The sequence below is a fragment of the Passer domesticus genome, chromosome 29 (genome assembly GCF_036417665.1).
Source record: "Passer domesticus isolate bPasDom1 chromosome 29, bPasDom1.hap1, whole genome shotgun sequence".
NCBI classification, from domain to species: domain Eukaryota; kingdom Metazoa; phylum Chordata; class Aves; order Passeriformes; family Passeridae; genus Passer; species Passer domesticus.
The window spans coordinates 789,692-813,928 of NC_087502.1; the positions used below are offsets into that span (position 1 = coordinate 789,692).

The following is a 24,237-nucleotide window of genomic DNA, read 5'->3' on the forward strand; positions in this document are numbered from 1 at the left end:
TCCTGCTGCAATTGGTTGCTGGGACACAGTGGCATGGTGAGGGCACAGTGGGTGGCACCTGCGGGGACAGCGGGGACAGGGGTGGAGGCACCAGCAAAGGAACAATTGGGTGGTGGCACCTGTGAGGGGACAGAAGGAATGGGGTGGTGGCACTTGGGATGGTGAGGACAGAGTGGTGGCAACTGCCAGGGGGACAGTGGGGACAATCACACATGTCCCCAAGGCTGGCAGTATGCTGAGGACACACGTCCCCAAGCCTATCTGTGCCCCCAGTGACACACACGTCCTGTTGTCCCCAGGGCCAGAGCACGGAGGAAGCCCTACAGCAGGTGGACACCTTGGTGGCCCAGTAGCGTCATGGCTGCCTCTGGGGGGGACTTCCCTGGCTGCCTGTCCTGTGCCTCTTCCACCCCAGCACCCTCCGGCCATTCCTCAGTGCCTCAGGTAGGACATGGGACATCAGACAGATCCCCAGGGCCACCCATGGGTGTCACTGCACCTGGCACAGAGACGTGGCAGTGCCCAGGCAGTGGCCACCAACCCAAGTCCACAGGTCCCAGAGGTGTCAGCATGGCCAGGCCAAATGCCACCCCACAGTGGCCACCAACCTGTCCTTGAGGTTCCCCAAGGCCACCCAAAGTGTCACCATGTCCAGCCTCTGGTTGTCCCCCAACCCTCGTCCTTTGGTGGCCATGAGGGGATGGGGGATGATGGTGGCCATGGAGACATGGAAGTGCTCAAGAGGGTGGCTGTGGCCATGGGGAGATGATGGTGACCATAGGGTGGTGGCCATGGGGGGATGGTGGTCTAGGGGATGGTGGTGGCCATGGAAGGGTTGGCCATGGAGGCCAGGAGAATGCTGGTGGCCATGGTGGGCTGGGACATAGACTGGTGGCCACAGGGGAACAGTGGTGGCCATGGGCAGCATTGACCATAGAGCTGATGGCCAGTGGGATGGTGGTGCCTGTAGGGTGGTGGCCATTAGGGAAGAGTGGTGGCCATGGATGGGATTTGGCCGTAGACCGGTGGCCCCAGGTGGCCCCTGGCTTATCTCACCCCCGCAGGACGAGAACGGCCACACCCTGTCAGACGAGGACATCGCGGCTGAGGCTGACACCTTCATGTTTCAGGGTGAGCACGAGCTCCCAGGCGCCACTGGGGAGGAGCCACTCCAGTGTCCCCTCACTCACCCAATGTCCCCACAGGTCATGACACCACGGCCAGTGGCCTGGCATGGCTCTTCTACAACCTGGCTGGCCACCCTGAGCACCAGGAGCGATGCCGCCAGGAGGTCCAGGAGCTCCTGGCTGGCCGGGACACTGCGGACATTGAATGGTGAGATGTCCCCAGGGCCACCCCAGGTCATGTGGCTTGGGGACACGATGCCACCCCCACTTTGTCCCCAGGGAGGACCTGTCCCAGCTGCCCTTCACCACCATGTGCATCAAGAACAGCCTGCGGCTGCACCCTCCTGTCATTGCTGTGTCCCAGTGCTGCACTGAGGACATCCCCCTGCGTGATGGCCGTGTCACCCCAAGGGTATGGCATGGCCAAGGTGTCCCCAGTGTCACCAGCCACCCTCATCTGCTGTCCCTAAAGTGGCCATTCCCATCCCACCAGGGGTCATCTGCCCGATGAGCGTCTACGGGACCCACCACAACCCAGACCTCTGGCCTGAGCCTGAGGTAGGGCCACCGTATGATGGGTCCCTGTCACCATGGTGGTGACAGCTGTGTCCCCTCGGTGTGACTGTGCTGGTGTCACCCCAGGTGTTCAACCCTCTGAGGTTCAGCCCAGAGAACACCAAGGGACAGTGCCTGTTGTCCATCATCCCCTTCTCTACTGGCCCCAGGTATGTGGTGGAGTGGGGACAGGAGTGTCCCCAGGTGCCACCCCCATCCCTGGCTGGGTTCACAGTGGGGTGACACTGACAGTGGGGATGTGGTGGCAGGAACTGCATCGGGCAGAGCTTTGCCATGGCTGAGATGAAGGTGGCAGTGGCACTGACACTGTCCCGGTTTGTGCTGCGGAGGGACACGGCGAGGCCACCCCCGCGCCGCAAGCCCGAGCTGATCCTGCATGCTGAGGATGGGCTCTGGCTGCTGCTGGAACCACTGGTGGGAGTAGCTGATGGACACGGGTCACCAGGACATGGGGACATCCTGCAAGGGAGGTGTCACAGCCAGGGAAAGAGCAGGGAATAAACGGGAGCATGAAGGGGACAGTATCGTGGTGGTGGTGGGGATGTGGTGTCCTTGGTCATGGGACACCTCATGGCATGGACATGTCAACCCATGGACTTGTCCCCTTGTCCTCATCCATGGCCATACAGCCCCATGTCCCCATCTATATCTGTGACACCCCCCCATGCCCAATATCGCCATCCACAGCCATGTCCACACCCACGTCCTTGTCCATGTCCCCAGCCCCATCCCCACCATATTCCCCAATGTCACCATCCATATCTTAGTTAAATGTTTTTATTTTTACCCCAATGTTTGAGTGAAGGAATGAAGAAAAATGAAGGAAAATGAAAGCCAAAATAAAAGAATTTACGTGTCCATGCTGGCTGAGTATCCAGGTGTCTGGGTTAGTAGAACCTTTTCTAGAGGAATTTCCACTCCACTGTCTCCAAAATCTTGTGTTTTTGCTCCAGTCAATCACCATTTGGCTGTGAAAAATGCCTATGGGCCAGAGAGAATTAGAATCATAGAATGATTTTGATTGGAAAAGACCTCCAACACCATCCAGTATTCCTTGATGCCACCTGAAGAAATGATTGGATGCAAAAGGTGAGATATTTTTGGGGTTGAAAGTAAAAAACTGTGCTGTCCCCTATGAAATTCTGAATTTGGTTTGCATCCCAATGGATTTTTCTCTGGCTGTATCCCAAGTGCCCAAGGGGAGCCAGGAAGATGTGGAGATCACCAGCCAGGTTTCTTCCCAACATGGATCACCAGGACCATGGATCACCAAGTCTCTGCCCAACGAGGGTCATCGTGGACCATCCAATGGGGGTCCTCCAGTGGGGGATGGAGTTGGAGCAGCGCTCAAAGCTCTTCCCGCACACGGGGCACTTGTAGGGCTTCCCTTACTGCTGCCTCCCTTGGTGCTGGGTCACAGTAGAGTTCTGGGAGAAGCGCTTCCCACACTTGGGACTCTGTTAGGGCCTCTCCCCAGCATGGATCTGATGGTGGGTGATGAGAGTGGAGTTTCTCTTAAAGCCCCTCCCGCAGTCGGGGCAGCGGAAGGGCCTCTATTCTGTGTGAATCTGCTGATGCTTGAGGAGACGGTATCTGCTCCGAAACCTCTCCCCACACTCAGGACACTCATAGTGCTTCTCCCCAGTGTAGCTCCTCTGGTGGGCATTTAGGGTGGAGCTCTGCCTGAAGCTTTTCCCACATTCCCCGCACTTGTAGGGCCTCTCCCCAGTGTGGATCCTCTGGTGGGCATTTAGGGTGGAGCTCTGCCTGAAGCTTTTCCCACATTCCCCGCACTTGTAGGGCCTCTCCCCAGTGTGGATCCTCTGGTGCATAATCAGCCTGGAGTTCTCAATGAAGGTCTTCCCACATTCAAAGCACGTGTAGGGGCATTCCCCAGTGTGCATTGTCTGGTGGATGATCAGGCGAGAGCTGTCACGGAAGCCCTTCCCACACTCCCCACACACATAGGGGCGTATCCCAGTGTGGGTCATCTGGTGGAGTTTCAGGCTGGAGCTCCTCCTGAAGCCTTTCCCACATTCTCCACATTTATAGGGCCGTTCATTGGTGTGGGTCGTCTGGTGGACGATCAGGTGGGAGCTGATCCTGAAGCTCTTCCCACATTCCTCACACTTGTGGGGCCGTTCCCCGGTGTGGATCCTCTGGTGGGCGATCAGGTGGGAGCTGATCCTGAACCTCTTCCCACATTCCCCACACTCGTAGGGCCGTTCCCCGGTGTGGATCCTCTGGTGGTTCATCAGGTGGTGGCTGATCCTGAAGCTCTTCCCACATTCCCCACACTCGTAGGGCCGTTCCCCGGTGTGGATCCTCTGGTGGATGATCAGGCAGGAGCTCGCCAGAAAACTCTTCCCACATTCCAAGCACTGGTGGGGCTTCTTGCCATCATTAAGCTGCTCATTGACCACCACCTCAGAGCTCTGGCCAGATCTCTGGCTGCCTTCCTGGCACAGGCTGGGTCTTTCTCCCTCAGCATATCCTGGGCTGGGTTTGGAGCCCCTCCTCCTGAGGGATCTCCGAGGCTTTTCAGCCCCATTAGGTTCCCGTGCTGTGGAGCCGCTCAAAACGGCCTCGTCCATGAGGTTCTGCCGTGGGGATTTGTCCTCCCTGCTCTCCATCTTCAGCTCCTTGTCTGCGGGAGGAAGGACAAGGAGAGGAAGGGATTTGCCTCTGTGCCAGAGGGAAGGAGAAAGAGATCCCCCCAGTCCATCCCCAGCAGGACAGCGTTGGCAGCAGGGTTGTCCTGCAGCCAGGGGCAGTGCTGGGCTGGGAGATGGAGCAGGAGAGAGGGGGAAAGGGGCGCTGACTTCCTCCTCACCTGCCTCAGTGTCCTGGAGCATCTTCCACTTCCTCGCAGCCTTCTCCTCTATCCAGATAAGGTCTGGGAATGGGAAATCCTAATTTGGGAGAAAAACAAGATGTGAGTGCATTGGTTTTGAAGGTCCCGCTGGCCAATTCCATCTCTAGAAGTCACCGGGTGTCTGGTGGCCAGAAATACCTCCAAAAATCAAGAAGGAGTCGAAAACCTCTCCCAGGAGTTCCCTGTTTCCAGGGTCCTTACTTTGGGGTTATGGGGGTCCCTATTCTCAGAGCTGCTGAGGGGCCCATGGGTCCTGGACATCCTCCCTCTCCCAGCTCCTGCTTAGACAGGCTGAGTGGGGTTTAGGGGTCTCAGGAGTGACTTCATGATGCTCGCATCCCCATTCCTCTGAAGTAAGTTTTGTATCATTAAGGCTGGTTCTGAGAGCAAAGAGGAAGAAGAAACATGGAGTTTGTTTTCAGAACCTCTCTCATTTCAGAACCTCCACATTCCTGCTCCTCTGTTGTCTGCAGATGGACAGACAGCAGGACAGAGCTCTCCTTTTGCTTTTAGTTAGTTCGAGCTTGCTGAGGCAGAGAAGTTCCCCCTGGACTGTGGTTTTTGGCTTTCCTTGTCTTTGGACCTGTCTAAACCTGCTCTGGACTGAGCACTCACAAGAGCACCAGGAGCTCACACCTGTGCCCCACCGGGGCTGGGCCGCGGCATTTCCAGCACCAGAGGGACTGATAAGAGACTGAGTGAGCTGAGCTACAGCCCATGGAGGGGCTTTGTGAGTTTGTCATCTCTTCTGGAGCAGCAAGAGGTTTTATTGCTTAATACTGCTCGTTTCTTGGTGTCGTGGTTTGGCCTGGAAATGTGTTTCTGGAAAGGTCTAAGTCGGGCCAATCAGTGGCCAAATTCAAAATTGGCATGTGATGTGGCCACTGAGGATCTGGATACGCCTCTGAGAACACACGGGGGTTAAAAGCAGGAGATTCCCAGAGAACTTCCTCTTTGGGAATCCGGCGTTGGTGAGTAGGTCTGGCCTCTCCCCTGCCCAGCTGCGTGTGGGTGGGGGAGGGGGAGGCCATGACAGGGAGGAGGCCGGGAGCCCCAAAAGCTGCAGAGGTGGAGGAGAACATGCAGGGGTTGATGAGAATTGAGATGTCTGGGCAGCCCCCCCCGGAGAGAGAGACAGAAATTGTGCTAGCAACTCAGCCAGCCAGAAGCGGGGGATGCGTCGAGAGAAGGTGCCTGGCAGCTGTGGGAGTCCTGGACAGGCAGAAGTGAAGATTTTAACCCCTTTGTAGACTAATAGAAACCTTACAAATACTGAATCCTCCTGAATCAGGATGAGGTGAGAGGGAGAGATGAGAGATGAAATGGGCAAGCGTGAGGAAAGCTGGAAGAGGAGAGAAGAATCCTGAGTGGAAGAGATGATGGAGTGGCCTTGGGCTGGACTCTTTCTTGTATAGCCATGGACAGACCCGTGTTTTTTTCCTGTGACCCAGAGACTGTATTTAGGGGGAGGCAACACCCAGGAGTCAAGAGTGAAGCAGCGGCGTGAACAGAAACAGCTGAGGAGGGTGTGAGATGCCCTCTGTGTCCACGGAGAGGAAGATCTCTGCTCATGAGGCCCCTCGGCCCCAGGGGGATGAAATGTGGGGGGGACTGGTGTCCCAATGTTGACACTGTTCATGAGGCCCCTCGGCCCCAGGGGGTGAAATTTGGGGGGGACTGGTGTCCCAAAGTTGAGAGACTGCTGCTACTGGAACTGGGTGGAGCATCTTTAAATGGGGAACCCTAAAAGCAGTCCTGGCCCATGTGCAGTGGTGAGAGCGCTGGACGTTGGGGGGGAGAAGTCACGAGGGCCGATGTTCTCTGTGCGGGGCCATGGGTGACGCGGAAGCACAGGAGGTTTTAATTGTGCTTCCGGGGGAGGCCTATGAGGCAAGGGGGGACTCCTCTATCCCTGATGGATTTGAGGGTTGGTTACTTGAGGGGTGGTGAATCTGTGGAGAAAAGGGAGGGGGAGGAGGAAAGTATCTGGAAGGTTTTCATTTTTAGCTTGGTATGTGTTCCTTTCTAGATTTGTAATAAATAAAGTGTTGTGTTTTTCCCTCCATCCCCGAATGGGAGCCTGCTTTGTTCTGTTCCCGGGTCACATCTCACAGCAACCATTTTGGAAATATACCCTTCATGGGGGCCCTGGCATTGTGCCAGGGTCAAACCATGACACTTGGGCTGGTGAGTGCTTTGCCTGTTAAATAAACAGTGTTTTCCACTTTTCTCAAAGGAAATATTTTTCCAGAACCAGTTGGGGGAGGAGCCACTTGAATTTGGTCTTCTAGAGGAAAGACCTTTAGAGGTTTTCCCCCAAAATTGTCCTAAACCAGGACATTAGCTTTGAAGGTCCTCCTCTCCAAGTCCATCTCTAGAAGTCACTGGGTGGCTGGTGGCCAGAAATACCTCCAAAATTCACTAAGTCCAAAACCACTTCCTAGGAGTTCCCTGCTTCCAGTGTCCTTACTTTGGGGTTATGGGGGTCCCTCTTCTCAGAGCTGCTGGGGCCCCGTGGGTCCTGGGCATCCCCCCCGCTCCCAGGTTCTGCTCAGCCATGCTGAGGGGCTTTTGGGGGTCCCAGGGCTCATCCTCCCCTGATTCTGTGACAAATGTTTTTGTGATTCGTGTCAATTGGCAATGGAATCAGAAAATGCTTCAATTTGCTGTGTCCAAAATAGACACTAAGAAAGGTATTGAAACTTTCTGACCAAATGGCCAAATAAAGCAGCCAAATAAAAGAAGTACAGTAGAGTGAAAGAGATGAGGTAGCAAGAAAACCAATGCTTGAAATAAAATAGACAAAGTTGTTGTGAAACTAAGAGATATTAAAACAAATCAAGTAAATGCTTATGTATAATAAGCATTAATGGACCCATTAAGATAGAAATAAGCAAGCCAATCATTCCAATAAGAGTGAGAGTATCAGAAGCTTTGAGAGGTCCATCAGTGATAGCTGCTGTCCATGTAAGAGGACATCAGAGGGGAATGGATTATCGGACTCATGGCAATAATTTGGCTGATGCAGAAGCACAAAGGGCAGCAGTATGCTTACCTGTGTTTTTAAAATAACTGGAATAACAGTGAGGATGATACAAAGTATCAAAAATGCTATATCTCAAAGGAAATACAAGAGATGCAGAAACTAGGGGCTAAGCTAGAAGGGCATAAGTGGCTTTTACCAGATGGTAGAGAAATGCTATCTAAAAGTAATGTTAAAAGAATAATTCCCAAGTTACATTCATGAACTCATTGGGGAACATGAGCACTAAGTGCCCAATTTTTAAAGGTTTTTGAGTGTATAAGAATATTTGATATAGCAAAACAGAAGACACAAGGATGCATTATTTGCCAGAAAATTAACAAGAAGACATCTAGACAGACCTCGCAGGGAGGGAGAAAAACTGCCTATAGGCCTTTTGAAAAGATACAAGTGGATTTTACCAAACTACTGAGAGTGGGAAGATACAAGTATTTGTTAGTAATAGTGGACCAATTAATTCATTGTGTGGAGATCTACCCTGTGACACAAACAACAGCACATTTTGTTACAAAGATTATTTTAGAAGAAATAATTCCACGATTTGGGATGATTAGAGTGATTGATTTGGATCAGGGTTCCCACTTTACCTCAAAAGTGTTAAAAGTAATGAAAGCTCTAGGGATCTCTTGGGAATATTATACCCCTTGGCACCCTCAGATTTTGGGGAGAGTTGAAAGAATGAACCAGACCCTAAAGCATCGCCTAGCAAAACTAATGATTAAAAAAAACTATCTTGGATTAAGCATTAATCCAATATTTACCGAGTATTTACCATTGGTGTGGTTAAATATTCGAACAATGCCAAACTCAGAGCATGGGATCTCCCCATACAAGATGTTATATGGGATGCCATATTCTCAAGAGATGTCGGGAGATAAAATAACCTGTATTGAAAAGGACTGTAATTGCTATCCTTTTGTAAGCACTGAATGCAACTATTGGAAGGAGAGGTGGTGTTATCATTGTCACAGGGATTATCCTCCAAGTGGGTTGTGTCCAGAGTGTAAACACATTGAACAGATTTTATCTGAATATATTTTTTATAAAAGAGACTAGAGAAAGGAACATTAAAACTAGATTCTTATGAGTGGTGGATGTTGTGGAAATACGGATTAAGAGGGGGACTATCAAGTGAGGCAAACATTAAAAAGACTGAGCGTTGCAAACGTAATCGAGTCCTTTGCAGATCCAAGCCAGCCAAAGCAAAGAACTGGGAAGTATTTAAGAAATGGCACGAAATGCAGGAAAGCTCACATGGAACCCCTGAAGAATATCCTTGCTGCAGAGAAGATGGCACCCCTCACTGCTGGGAGCACCCCGGGAGGCCAAGGAGGAAGAGGGACAATAAAACTGTGGGGCCTTCTGGTACTGTTGGGTCTTCCAGGGAATGGGAAACCAATCCCTGCTTGAAGTGCGACCAAAATGTAAAGTATGGCTGGACCATGGCCCGAGCACACACTCATATTAATGCAGGATGTGATGGGCCAGGACAACCTGAAACCTGTACAATAGGAGAGAAGAGTTACTGGGTAGCAACAGATTCAGGAATGGGAGGATGGGCACCTGGAAACTATCAATTTTGTCACCAGGGAGAACCATTCTTCTCTTCTCCCAAAGGCGGAACGTGGGGATACTCAAATAAAGGGGGAATACAAGATAAATTCAAGGAAGAGTTAGTGAAAAACATCACAAAGCATTTAGGGGAAATTCAAACCAAAAAGAACAAGAGCAGGAAGTGACCTGTATGAAATATTAAGAAAAGACTCAGGGATTGGGACCTCGCCATGTTAGGAAAAAAATTTGTTTATTGATCTGATGCAAAAAGTAGTTAAGGAATTAAATGTGACTAACTGTTGGGTTGGTGGAGATCCCAAATGACCAAGCAATGGCTGTGGAGGGGAGAAGGGGTTGGACCTGATCAGTTGATATTATGGAACACGACACAAAGATTTAATGAAATTCAACCTGAGGGGTAAATATTGACTCATGAAGCAGTAGGCCAAATTTGTATTTCTAGGAAAGGAAACAATTATACTAGGTATGTAGGACATACCTCCTGCAAGTTGATATATACCACCAACTCCACTTTTACAACCTGGTGCCCAAAACCACCAACAGGTTATTGCTCCATCAATTGTACCAATGGAACTGTTTGCTGGGAAAGTGCAACACCTGCTAATCCTTTAGAGGAGGTAAAAGATCTTAAGGGATATTGGGAAAATCAGGGGCAGAAGGCTGAAAATTGGAAAGCTTCAAATGGATTATTTTGGATATGTGGTAAAAGGGCATATGATGAATTATCAAAGAGGTGGAGAGGTACCTGTACAATTGCAATTATACAACCTGCATTCTTTTTGCTACCAAAGAGCAAAGGTGATTATTTAGGACAATCTCTTTAGGAAACTCTGCACAGAAGAAAACAAACTGAAATAGGAGGAAAACAGACCTGGAAAAATGAAGAATGGACTTCCCAATGGATCACAGATTACTGTGATCCTGCCTCCTGGGCTCAGCACGGCAGCTGGGGTTATAGAACCCCTATTTATAGGCTTAACCAAATTATTAGATTACAGGCCAGTGCAGAAATTACTTTTAATCAAACATCAGAGGCATTGAAACTTGCAGCTAGAAAACTAAGCCAGACCAGAGCAGCAGTATATCAAAATAGGCTAGCCCCAGATTACTTATGAGCTGAAAAGAGGGAGTTTTGTGGAAAATTTAGTACATCTGAGTGCTGTTTAGAGACTGATGATAATGGAGAGCCTGTTACACATTTGGTAGACAAAATTAAACAAGTTGCACATGTTCCAGTGCAATAATGGAATTCCACATTAACTGACAATTCACGGAATAATTTGTTTGAAGGTGCCTGGTGGAAAACATTGGGGTTTATGTTGCTTTCTTCTGCATTACGCCTATTGTTTATACCATGTTTGATTCCATGCTTTATTAGGTTAATGCATTCAGTGATCCAGGGAATGCAGATTTCAGCAATGCTCATAAACCCTAAAATAACAACCACAGGAGAAAAAACTCTCTCCCTTATGACAGTCAAGGGCAAAGCAGAACCAAATAAAACTGAAACTCAAACAGTATTAGCTCAATTTGAAGCAAAGACATGAATCAATAAGATAAAGGGGAGGATTATGAAAAATGTTTTTGTGATTTGTGTCAATTGGCAATGGAATCAGCAAATGTTTCTATCTGCTGTGCCCAAAATAGACACAAAGAAAGGTTCTGAAACTTTCTGACCAAATGGCCAAATAAAGCATCAAAATAAAAGAAGTATAGTAGAGTAAAAGACAGGAAGTAGCAAGAGGACTGATGCTTAGAATAAAATAGAGGAACTTGTGCTAAAGCTAAGAGATATTACAACAAAGCAACTAAATGCTTATGTATAATAAAAAGCCTGATGCATTTTGTTACGTATATTTTGGTAATTTGTGCTGATTGAGACTCTATGTGTATGTGTATATTGATAATTCGTACATTTTGAGTATTCTGTCAGATGTGGTATGAGTGTTATATAGGATATAGTATGATTTCTAATCAAACAAGTCATGAAGTCATGAGACGTGGCACTGTCACGAAGCGAGTGTGGACCCCAGGATCACAGTTCCACTCTTCCGAGAGGAAAGTGGTCAGTCGAGGGGGAAGCAGACAAAAAATCATTTTCAGACAAAAAAACCTGAAAGTCGGGGAGCTAGGGGGATCGATTACGGGCAGGATCAGAAAGGGGAAGGTAAGTTCTCCAGCATGGGGGAAAAAGAAATCCAGGTAAAAGAAAAGAACAAGAGCTCATTACCAGCCGAAAATCCACAGACCGGTTCGCTGTGTGTCTAGTAGACTGGTAATATTTTTTCAAAAGGGGATCAGAACTTAGACACAGTACCAGTAAAAAAGTTTTTCTAGGAATTCCTTTCAGCTCAGAAAAAGGTACGTACGTTAAGGGAACTTTAGGAAGAGCTTGTGAAATGGAGCAAAAAAAGAGCAAGATTCAGGGAAATACTCAGAGCAAACCTGAAAAAGAACAGGAGAACAGTCTACCTGAAATTCCGAGAAATAGTGCGTTGAGGTGGATGCTAGAACACTAAGAGAACTGCCCCAAGAGACAAATAAGATCCAAAGAACTAATGATACATTACTGCGTAGAAATAGGGGGAGATGAGGAAATTAGAAAACATCTAATCTAGCCTGTGTTTAGCACCTTCAAAAAGATGGACTTGCCAAGCTTTACATCATCACGTGGGTGGTAAGAATTTGCAAAATAAAGAGGAAGGGGACTCTGCCAGATTATGGGACTATGCTAGTACAAGATTATTCCCAATCAAAATTTACAGAAATGCTGCGACCCAAAGACAAATAAAAAGCAGCAATTCAAGCAGGCATCTTTGCCTCAAGAGTTTGTAGATTCACCAAATCTGTTTGGTCAGGCTCTTGAACAATTATTAAATCAATTTGTGCAAATAGAAGGGACAAAATTATTACAATATGTAGATAACCTCTTAGTGGCTAATCCTAAAGAGAAAGATGTAAAAGCAAGTACCATAACATCATTAAACTTCTTAAAAGATAAGGGCCTAAAAATTTCAAAATCTAAGTTACAGTTTACTGAACCTGAAGTTAAATATCTGGGACATTGGTTAATAAAAAGGAAAAATAAATTAGACCCTGAAAGAGTAGCAAGAATTGTTGCTTTACCCTCCCACAGACAAAAAGAGAGATCAGACAGCTGCTGAAACTTCTAAGGTATTGCAGGCACTGGATTGAAGGGTATAGTGAGAAGGTAAAATTCCTTTATGAGAAACTTACTACTAATAGGTTAAAATGGACAAGATGAGTCAGAATCAAGGGTTAAAGCTGAAAATCAAAAATAACACTTGGGAGTCCTGTGACAATTTACCTCCCTTGCCCAGCCTGTGGAGGAGGCTGTAAGACCATCTGCTCCTCCTAATTATTTGAATTCAAGAAAAAGAGAGAAGGAAGAAGTGCCAGTAGATACAGCTCACATTATCTCAAGAGGCTCACATTAGCAAAGCTTTTGATCTTAGTGCAAAGAAAACATGTATTATAGAAATACCAGGAAGATGTGAAACATGAAAAGTCCCTACAGAAATAGAAAAAGGAAAAGAATTTGAAGTTCCTATTATTAAAAGTGTTGCAATTAAGAGAGACACCAAAATATAAAAGAATAAATACCTTATCAATTTCTAAACTAAGTTTCAATGTGTTAAGAAAAGATCTAGAGGTGTTATTAGAGAAAAATAGCAAAATTTCTTTCCTAGAAGAAAGTAGTATTGAAGTGTATCTCCTTAATTATGTGCATACCTATAGAGATGGTGTACAACTTTAAAAAAAAGTTTTTAAGAGAGACTAGTTGAGAAAGATTGATGCACTTTTGCAGATTAAAAAATTTTTGGAAATTTGCTTGGAGTTTTGAAAGTCTTGAGAAGTTTTTTAAAAAAATTTTAGAAGTTTTAGAAGTTTTAGAAGTTTTCAGAAGTGTTGAAAGTAAATTATTGTGTTACCACAAAAAGGCTAGGCTAAGAAGACGTTTAGAATATTGTAAAGATCAAGATCCTTAAGTGTCTGCTCAAGTCTGTGAACTATATGCAGTTTTAAAAGTTTGGACAAAAGTTTAACAGAACTAGCAGCTCTAAAGTAAATCAGCCAGATTTATATGTTTGAAGTCCAAACGAGTCTTGTAGCTTATAATTGATATGTGCATAAAATATGTGTTTAACCAGTCTCTGTCTGTAAGTGTTAAATTTGTGCTGTATTTATTATGATTACAGTGCTTTAAAGTAAACTAGTAGTATATTGGTTAAAATATATATATATATATATTTGTGCTTAAACAGAAAAGAAAGATTTAAAACATCACATTCAATGTGTGAAATTAAGAAAAGCTACATTGGGTGGAAGTTTTAAAAGTTTAGATGTGTTTTTAAGACAAAGCAATTATAAGTTTAAGAACTGTAGTGTGATCTGAAACAATACTGTCATCCTCTGAGACAAGTTATAGTTGCATCAAGTTACTATGTTTTTATTAAATGTTGTAAAACTTAAAACTTCTTCTGGGAGCTAGATAAGCTCCCTATTAAAGACTCCCAAAGGCAGAGCTGAGCCCTTTGTTTGAACCACAAAAGAGACATCCAGGCCTTTATCTCCTAAACGACTCAATTTACAAGTTCAATAGACACTGTAGGCCTAGTAAATTGCCAAACTGTAAGCTAAGCAACTAAACTGCTCTTAAACTAACTTCTCTTGCACAAGTGAGATGAAATCTTCCCAATCTTTTCCTATGTTTTCAATTTTTAAAATATTCTTTGATAAATTATTTGCCACAAGGTTACACAAAAAATCAAAAGAATCCCATCATAATTAATGTCCATCTAGTAATTTTGAAGTGTGGAAAACACCTCTTGTTTTATAAGTAAATGAGTCTGTGTTTATGCATGTTAATACCTAAGGTTGTAAGTTGTAAAAACAGATTGTTACGAGAAGTAAAATCTTTTCTTTGGAACTATGAGTATTATTCATGAAGTTGTTTTAAGTATATTGAATAGTTAGAAGATACTGTAAAGAATATAATAAAACAAGTAACGTGATTAGTGAAAAATCTGGAAAGACTGGGTATATAAGATACAAACTAGATTGAAGTTATAAGAAACATTGGAAGTAAAATTAAAATAAGTTAAAGTACGACAAAAACTGTTGGATATTTAGTAAGCACCAAATTAAAAGAGAAAAGCCAAGTAAATGACTGAAAAAGATCAGGTAAGTTGCACAGTGACTGGTTGCACATCCATCTATTTTAAATGCGAATGCTGTCACTAAGTCTAGGTTACACACACTTGGATATAGACCAAGAGGTTTATGTACAAGGGATACAGAGGAAGAACAGTATCTGACTAGCTGTATCTTAGAAATCACTACTGAATTAGGCATAATAGAATTGGATTCCCTGGAGTGACATCACTTGTTTCAGAACAGGACAGAGGGAAAAAGTAAATTCGCAAGCTCAAATTCTAACAATCGAGTACCAGAGATTGAACACAGTGCCCTGCAGAACTGATACAGTTCAACTATCAAGATGGGGCATCTTTAAAAAAGTATGTGGCTTGGTCCGGGTATGGGACCCCAGAAGAATATTCTTGCTGCTGAGAAGATGGTCTGACCTTGCTGCTGGCAGCAACCCAGTGGGCGTAAGCAGAAGCAGAAGAATACAAATATGGGGATCCTGATGGGCCTGAGTCTAACCATGTGCAGCACAGCTGGTTCACACCTGGAAAATTTGCCCAGCATGGAGAGGCAGAGTCCTGGTAATGAGTGCAGGCAATGTTTGCAGATTGTCCTGAGAGGACAAGCAGAGACAGAGACTTCAGCACACCCAGCCCCAGCAGATTGCAGCAAAGGTAAGAAAAGTGGGTACAGTACCTTAAATATTACTCAGTATATGTGACTAGAATGGAAAAATAATATGTTATGTGCAAAAAGCAAAAAGTTAGAAACACCCATGCATAAAATTTATAAGAGGAATATTGAACAGATACCCATCCCTATTTGTGATACGTGTAATCACACCATGTAGACTGGGGGAAGAATGGAGTTTGTAGCTTATTTCCAAGTTAACAAACTATGTTATGATCATAATCGCCTGAAAAGGTGTGTGATAAGAAGAAAACATACTGGGTAAGAAAGAATTTGAAATATGAAAATAGGCTATCCTCAAGAATGAGCCAGTTATTCTTGACCTTCTTGAAGATCATGATGACAGGGCTGTTATGAATAGAAAGTTGTAATTTTTTTTAAGTTTCAGAGTTAAAAAAACCAAGCCAGACCGAGTCAGACTTCTTTAGGTTCCCTGCGAAGAAAAGCCCTTAATCACTCGTTGATGGTGGGTGATTAACCGATTGTTTCCCTGATGCTGGCTGCATACCAAGAAGATACCAAGAGAAACCCTCCAGGGTAAAGAGACAACCCTCCAGTGACACCAGAGACAACATGCAAATGAGAAACGCAGTGCACCCTGGATTGTTACAGTTTTACAGTTTTTATAAGAAAAACCCCTAAAATCACGAGCCAATAAGTGACTTAGAGTGACGTCTGAGGATGGGAGCATTGTCCCGTACCTGCTTGAATCTTTTTGTTTCTCGCCCTGACCTGAAAAGAAACTGATTAAAGAGACCCCCCGGGTTTCTAAACCAACAAACCAAGGACTCAACGACTCTCCCGTGAGGACAGAGTCCCCAGTTCTGCCTGCAGACCAGCGGACAGAACTGCATCATCCTCCTGCTTCGTGCCACGCCTGGGAGCAGCGGCGGCGAGGGCGCAACCCGTCGATTTCTTCCCACCTGAGCTGATTCTTCTTAATAAAGGCATTAAAAAAGGAGAAAGATCTCCTGCCCATTTATTTCAGCTTGGGGGCTCGTCCGGGATAGCCACGCCTGAAGAGGACACCAGGACTGGGACGGCCGCCCACCCTGGACCTGCAGGACAGCTGGCTATCAGGACCAGAGAAGATCGGCTTGGGACAGTGACACGGAGCAGCGTCGGACAGGTGAGAATATCCGGCGGCGGGAGAGGGAGGCGAGCGAGTGTGTGTGCGTGAGACGAGGGCCGGCAGCTCGGCCCCTCGAAGCGAGTGAGGACCCCTCAGTACCGCGGTTCCGCACCCCCGCGAGGGGGCCGGCCGGGAACAGGGGGAAGCGAGTGGAACTGGTGATTGAGGCGCCTCCAAAGGGGTAAAGAGGACCCCCCTCCGGGCGTGCGGAGGAAATAGCTGTGTGAGTGGCACGCACCCCACAGGACCCCCCTCCGGGCGTGCGGAGGAAATAGCTGTGTGAGTGGCACGCACCCCACAGGACCCCCCTCCGGGCGTGCGGAGGAAATAGCTGTGTGAGTGGCACGCACCCCACAGGACCCCCCTCCGGGCGTGCGGAGGAAATACTGTGAGTGGCACGCACCCCACAGGACCCCCCTCCGGGCGTGCGGAGGAAATAGCTGTGTGAGTGGCACGCACCCCAAAGGCCCTGATACAGGTCCTAACGAAAGAAGTTAGGGTATCAGGCAGTTTGGCCCAGACAAAGGGCGCCTCAGAAGCCAGGGTTTCGAGGTTTGACTGTTTGAGCCTTGGCAAGGGAAGGCCAAGGTCTCTCTAAGTCCTGACGAAGGAGGTCAGGCAAACCTCAGAGGTCAAGACCTCGAGGATGTTTTTTTGTATTTTGGTTGTTTGTTGAGTCTTGGCAAGAAAGCCAAGGTCTTAACAAAGTCCTGACGAAAAGGGTCAGTGAAATTGGAGTTTTGGCAGGAGGTCGAGACTTCTTAAATAAGATATATTTCCTTTAGAGAAAAAAGACATCTTTGTGATTTGTTTAGAGGCAGAAAATAATGGGAGGGTGCGGTAGTAAGAAAAGTGGCCAAAGATTAAAGAATATACCTCCCCACAGTCCCCTAGGTGAACTATTAGAGAGATGGGACTTTATAGAAGGCACAGAAGGATTAGATAAAGTTAAGATGGTACATTACTGTTCAGAAGTGTGGCCAGAATTAGAGGTGCAAGGAGGATGGCCATGGTGTGGGATGAAAGACAAGTGGATGTGTCAGCAGCTGAGTAACTATCTGACGGCCCGAGAAAATAGAGAAGAAGAAAAAGCAATAGCCAAAGCCAAGATCATGCTTGCTATAGCCAGAGAAAGTGTGGGAGCAAACAACCCTTTCTTACAGCACAAGGCCACAAAAGAGTGGGGGAGTACACCACCAGGAGCAGGCAAGAATACGGCAGTACTGTCAGGAACAGGAGGCATGGAGAGGCCTCGAGTCCCTTTGAGTGAAATCTGCTGCTATTACTGTGGAGCAACTGGACCCCCCGCCCAAGACTGTTTAGCCTAAAGTTGTGAAACCTTTGCTAGCTGATCAAGATAGCAAAGGAAGCAGCTTTAAGACCAGAAGATCTGGTAAAAGGTTTTTTTTAAGCAGAAACCACACCTGAGTAGGGAAAAAGAAAAAAAAGAACTCATATTTTGTGAAATTTAAAGTTACATCAAGGGATATGGGGGAGTGGTTAATATCTGACGGACGGGTGTTGCTAAACAAAGCACTTGCTGGGATAGTGCTAACAGAACTACAGAAACTAACCTACTGGGGAGTCCAAGGACTATGTGATTATTCCCTAAGAAATAACCTGTGCATAGGTGCATATGACCTAGCAAAGGCAATCACAAAAGGGTGTTTAATTTGCCAAAAAGTAAACCAGAAAGTCATGAGAAAAGTAGCACCTGGAGGGAGAGAACTAACTCTAAGACCTTTCCAGAGCATACAGATAGATTTTACTGAGATGCCACCAGTACAAGGATACAAATATTTACTAGTTATAGTAGATCATCTCACTCACTGGGTAGAAGCTTTCCCAACCAAAAGAGAAACAGCCCAAGTAGTAGCAAAGGTAATCTTAGAAAACATTATCCCCAGATATGGAATGGTGAATACCATAGACTCAGACCGAGGTCCACATTTTGTAGCTCAAACATTGCACAATATAATTGAAGTATTAGGAATAAAATGGAGATTGCATACTCCGTGGCACCCCCAGAGTTCTGGGAGGGTGGAACGAATGAACAAAACTCTCAAAAATGTATTAACTAAATTGATCGAAGAAACAAAAATGAATTGGCTAAAGTGTTTACCCCTAGCGCTCTTGCGTATCAGGACAAGACCCCGGTCTGATATAGGGATTTCACCTTATGAAATGATGTTCGGATTACCATTCTTGTTAACACCCTATAGCACAGGAGACTACCTGGAAGGAGAAGAAGCTACAAGGAAATATTTAGAAGTAATTGGAAGGACCCTAGAAGGACTTAGAAAAAGAGGATACCTCCCCCAAACCTCCCCTCTTGATACAAAAGCACACAACATCAACCCAGGAGATTGGATTTTAATAAAATCCTGGAATTATAAACCATTAATGCCTAAATTTGAAGGCCCCTTTCAGGTACTCCTCATCGCTAATTCGGCTGTGCGAACCAGAGAAAAAGGTTGGACTCACATTACGAGAATTAAAGGACCAGTCCCACCCCCAAGCATTGGACAAAATTCTTCAGTGTCTGGTATTGGACCAGATTCCACACCACTCTCACCCCCGGGCATTGGACAAGATTCGTCAGTGTCTCCTTCTGGTATTGGACCAGATTCCACACCACCCTCACACTCTAACTCAGGACAAGATTCAACTGCATCGGGAGTTAATTCAGCTGAGTATACTATTATAAAAGGACCAAATGACTTAAAATTGACATTCAAAAAGACTGATGAACTGCATAAGAAAAAAGTTTAGAATCATAACATGTCTTGAAGTGTTTTAAGAAATTTGTAAAAGTTAAAAATTGTTAATAAGTAATTCTGGTTAAGTCGGCCCAACTTGGTACCAAAGACCCCAGGTTAATCTTCTCCAGAGTGCTCCCCTAGGAGGGACCAAATTAGCAGGGACAGATCAAGAGAGGTTTAACCAGAGGAGCAAGAGACTCTAAAGAACTTGGAGACTTCTTCTCAGTAAAATCCTCAAGAGGCAAGGCCGGGTGGGCAGGCTGTGCAGGATGACCCATACCGGACTCTTGAGAAGGGTAGTAGTGCTGGCTCTGATTGCTGGTGGTGCTCTGGAAAGCCCAGGAGAGCTGTGCAATGAGTACTACCAACCTTTCTATGAGAAAGAAGTAAGCTCCTTGCTGAGAGTCCACAACAATTGTGTTAACCTCTACCAATTGATCTTTTATCAAGAAAATAAGAAAATATATTGGATGACCCGGAACACCGCCACCTTTAGGCAGCCACTCCTGGGAGAGCACCCTGTAGGAGAAACCTGGTGGTGCTTTGAACGTGATGCTACTGAAGCAAACCTGGTAAATCTGGTAAAAGGAAAAAGTATTTCTAAATATTGGGAGGGCACGACAAAAATTAATATCTTTCAGGAAACCCCTAAACACCTGTTTTGGGTCAATGGTACCACAGCATCCACTGAATTGCCAAGAGGCTGGTCTAGTGGTGGCATCATTAGAATTATAAAACAAACTGTCTTTATAATACACAAAGAATCTGGATCAAGTTTAAGAGTTCCTATATATGAGGATTTGAGAAAAACAAAACTGAAGGAACAATATATGTTAAACAAAATTTTGAAACTACAATCAGAATTAGAAGTAATATCTAATCAGACCGCATTGGCTCTTAATCATATTAATGACCAACTCAACCAAACCAAAACAGTAGTTTATCAAATTAATTGTGGCAGTCATTAGAAATACTTTAAACGAAATAAAAGAACTAGCATATTCACAAAATCAAAAGACTCCTACACTTGATTCCAGTTGGTGGGATAATCTATGGATTTTCAAAAAAAGTTGGAAAACTATAACCTTCACTGTGGGTACACCTGTTAGTCTGTTCTTATTTCCATGTTTAACAAAAATAGTGACATCTGCTGTACAGAATAACCTAAGAATCTCTAAAGAAATTAACCTGAAAAAACCAAAAAAAGGTAATGAAGCTTAGTAAATATGATCACCCAAGTGCTGAGGAAATGTATGATCAATACAAAAAAATATAGGAAATTCTATGTTAATGAGCCAAAAATTATAAGTTGATGCAAGCTTAAGCTTGATCAAAGAAAAATAGGGGGGAACTGTTATGAATAGAAAGTTGTAATTTTTTTTAAGTTTCAGAGTTAAAAAAACCAAGCCAGACCGAGTCAGACTTCTTTAGGTTCCCTGCGAAGAAAAGCCCTTAATCACTCGTTGATGGTGGGTGATTAACCGATTGTTTCCCTGATGCTGGCTGCATACCAAGAAGATACCAAGAGAAACCCTCCAGGGTAAAGAGACAACCCTCCAGTGACACCAGAGACAACATGCAAATGAGAAACGCAGTGCACCCTGGATTGTTACAGTTTTACAGTTTTTATAAGAAAAACCCCTAAAATCACGAGCCAATAAGTGACTTAGAGTGACGTCTGAGGATGGGAGCATTGTCCCGTACCTGCTTGAATCTTTTTGTTTCTCGCCCTGACCTGAAAAGAAACTGATTAAAGAGACCCCCCGGGTTTCTAAACCAACAAACCAAGGACTCAACGACTCTCCCGTGAGGACAGAGTCCCCAGTTCTGCCTGCAGACCAGCGGACAGAACTGCATCATCCTCCTGCTTCGTGCCACGCCTGGGAGCAGCGGCGGCGAGGGCGCAACCCGTCGATTTCTTCCCACCTGAGCTGATTCTTCTTAATAAAGGCATTAAAAAAGGAGAAAGATCTCCTGCCCATTTATTTCAGGGCTTGTCTGCAATATGATAGGACTTTTTGTTTTTGAAGAATAAAGATGGGGTGGATCCAGAGAGCAAAATAAAGCAGGTAGCTCAAGAGTTAAGACGACAGGAGTCAGAAATAAAGAAGAAGAGGGTGGAACAATCCAACTGCTGGATTTGTGGAAGGCTCATATCAGCAGAAAAATAGCCCTAGAAAAGTGAGAGTTTAGCTCCAGAGCAGCTTCTCAAATGCGATAATGCAAAGATTTCAAAAACAAAAGGGTGATTACAACAATTTGCATCAGCAGGGAAGGAAAAGAATATCATGAAGTAGAAGAGTATACTCCATGTATTTCCATCCTAACAGTAAACTCACATAAGCACCAAGTAGCTAAAGGTAATCACATGGGTTCTAAGGGAAAATTTTTAAAAGGCTAGAAAGATGTACGCATGAACATTTTTAGAAAAACAGCACAACTTAATGTGTTTATGAAGAAGGGGAGGGATTGTTAGGTGTATTTTGGCAATTCGTGCTGATTGAGACTACATGTGTATGTGTATATTGATAATTCGTACATTATGAGTATTCTGTCAGATGTGGTATGAGTGTTATATAGGATATAGTATGATTTCTAATCAAACAAGTCATGAGGGCACACTAGCCAGAGACAAGGGATTGCTACAGAGAGTGAGGAAACCACAGCTGGCAGCAGAGGAAAGGAATCCAAATTAACACATGAAAAAGACTGGCTGAGAAAGGAGATGGGTGTTCTCTCTAGAATGAACCAGGAGCCACCCAGCCATGATGGCCCATGAAGATGTCTGACCTACATAACCTGAGCCATCAGAAACTTACATCTGAAATACATATTCCAGGAACTCGGCAGCAAAAATACATGGATTCCTGGACGAGCTTTGTTAGACTTTTGCACGGAGAAATAAAACGACATGAATATGAGAAAACCTGAAAAAAGACGAGAGTCCTACATGGAAGACAAGAGACCCTGCCTGGGGCTAGAAAAACTGTATTTAAGCCGGCTCTACCAGGCTCTCTTTGTGAACAGTGGGGATTCGCTGCTAGCCAGCTCGGACTCTGTGTTCACCCAGCTCAGATCCCGGGGTCGATGCTGTTCCTTGATTGTTGGCTGTCAGGACTGTATATTGGTTGTGAATAAATTCTGTTTTTATTTTTATTAAATTGGCTGCATCAATTTTTTACCTACAACAACGTGATAAAATCAGGTAGCAGACACCAGTGTAAATCACCTCCCTCCAGATGACCACAAGAAGGACAGGAAGCCAAGGACCACCTGGAAAGATTATGAAATTGCTGCTCCCAGCTTATTGATATTTGCTGATTTGGACTAACCGAGCACATTGGAAAATGCTTTGTAGGCTTAAAAACAGTATATATACTTTACCGAACTTGTAAGTGGTGTGTGCCGTGAGTGGAGCGGTGACTCCCCGACCACCCAGCGCTGCTGGCTTTAAAATAAAAAGCATAAAAAATAAAATCCGGATTGACTATTGAAATTTTATATCAGTTCGAGCGCGGCTCCCAGGTGTCCCAGGGTCCCCTTCTCCAGCATCCCCCCACCCCAGGCACTCAGCGCTTCCCCCGCTCCCCGACAATACTTTCAGCCTCGGGGCCCGGGCCCCACTCATCTCCCGGCTCCACCGCCCCTCCAGCCTGCCGGAGCTCCCCCAGCTCTGCTATCGCCCCTCTCCCCACGCCGGGGCTCCCGCCTTTCATCCCCGCCTCTCCCGGGGATCCCCAAACCCGTGGCCCGCCCGCCGCCACCGGCCGAGCGCCACGTGGGCCCCGCAAAATCCCCCCGGGCCATTCACGGCTCAGCTCTGCACTCCGGCCACATCCAAAAACGTTCCCTCGTCATAGGAAGAAAAAATACCGCTCCCAGCAAAACCGAAATATATTTGGGACGCGACTCCGGATTCCGCGAGACCCAAACCCCTCCAACCTCCCTCCTTTCGCCCCCAAAAATCCCTCCCGTGAAATAAATGGGCAGGAGATCTTTCTCCTTTTTAATGCCTTTATTAAGATTAATCAGCTCAGGTGGGGAGAAATCGACGGGTTGCGCCCTCGCCGCTGTTGCTCCCAGGCGTGGCACGAAGGAGGAGGATGATGCAGTTGTGTCCGCTGGTCTGCAGACAGAACTGGGGACTCTGTCCTCACGGGAGAGTCGTTGAGTCCTTGGTTTGTTTGTTTAGAAACCCGGGGGGTCTCTTTAATCAGTTTCTTTTCAGGTTAGGGTGAGAAATAAAAAGGTCCAAGCAGGCGCGGGACCATGCTCCCATCCTTAGACGTCACTTACGTCACTTGTTGGCTCGTGATTTTAGGGGTTTTTCTTATAAAAACTGTAAAACTGTAAAAACCCAAGGTGCACTGCATTTCTTATTTGCATACTGGCTCCGATGTCACTCCTATTTTCTTTACCTCGGAGGGGTCTGTCCTGGCAAGTGGCCAGCATCAGGGAAACAATCAGTTAATCACCGGCTATTAACAGGTATTCGAAGAGCTTTTCTTCGGCAGCGAAACCAAAGGAGTCTGACCCGGTCTGGCTTGTTTTTTTTAACTCTGAAACTTAAAAAAAATACAACTTTCTATTCATAACATCCCGGAGCTGCTGCGATTGGCTCGGGGCGAGCTTCCCCTCCGCGCTCACCCGCGGCACGCAGGGCAATGCGATGCTGCCGGGGCCAGCCGAGCTGCGGGCTCAGCGGGCTCGCCGTGGAGCCCCGCAATGCTCCTGCCACTGCTGCTCCTCCTCGGGCCGCTCCTCTTCGTGCTCCTCGCCTTCCTGCTCCTCCCCTTCCCCTCTCCCTGCCCTTCCTCCCGCTCCTCCTCCGCTCCCGCCCCGGACCCGCCTTCCGCACCCGCTCTGCCCCACGGCCGCAGCAGCACCGGCTCGTGGACAAGTTTTGAGACACCTCCTTGGGGAGGAATCCTTCCTCTTCAAACAGGAGCATCAGGACTGGTTCAGACAGAGAGTTCTCATATTCTGGCCTTAGCCTGTGACTTATAGGAAGAAAAAGAATTACAACTTCTATCAGAGGCATATCGTATACCCTGTCTGATTCATCCCAATACCAGACGTGCTAGCTGAGTTATATGTAAATGTTTAAATTGTGAAAAAATTCGTATTGTAGTTCAAAAAAACGGACTCTCATTGCATGAAATGTCAAGCACCAAATCTACCCCCTATCCAAATAGAACTCAAAACAACTGAAATAATAACTTTGCTTTGTAGATGGGAATTATTAGTGCCTGTTGAATGGGAGATACCTGAGGAATGGTGGGAAACAG

The 24,237-nt window shown here is 46.1% G+C and overlaps 2 protein-coding genes across 2 annotated transcripts; one reads left to right on the forward strand and one right to left on the reverse strand.

The window, feature by feature from the left end:
• The first annotated feature begins 814 nt into the window (after positions 1 to 814).
• On the forward strand, positions 815 to 2,677 carry LOC135287245 (leukotriene-B4 omega-hydroxylase 3-like). The gene is made up of 8 exons (XM_064400603.1): positions 815 to 871; positions 1,065 to 1,131; positions 1,206 to 1,335; positions 1,407 to 1,555; positions 1,621 to 1,685; positions 1,770 to 1,852; positions 1,952 to 2,117; positions 2,657 to 2,677. Exons 1-8 carry the CDS (start codon positions 815 to 817, stop codon positions 2,675 to 2,677), a joined length of 738 nt encoding a protein of 245 aa, XP_064256673.1.
• LOC135287397 (zinc finger protein 239-like) lies at positions 2,565 to 23,720 on the reverse strand. The gene is made up of 4 exons (XM_064400751.1): positions 23,597 to 23,720; positions 22,334 to 22,397; positions 4,537 to 4,615; positions 2,565 to 4,350 (listed from the first exon to the last, which is right to left on the reverse strand). Exons 3-4 carry the CDS (start codon positions 4,556 to 4,558, stop codon positions 3,257 to 3,259), a joined length of 1,116 nt encoding a protein of 371 aa, XP_064256821.1. The 5' UTR covers positions 4,559 to 4,615; positions 22,334 to 22,397; positions 23,597 to 23,720; the 3' UTR covers positions 2,565 to 3,256.
• Positions 23,721 to 24,237: the final 517 nt, after the last annotated feature.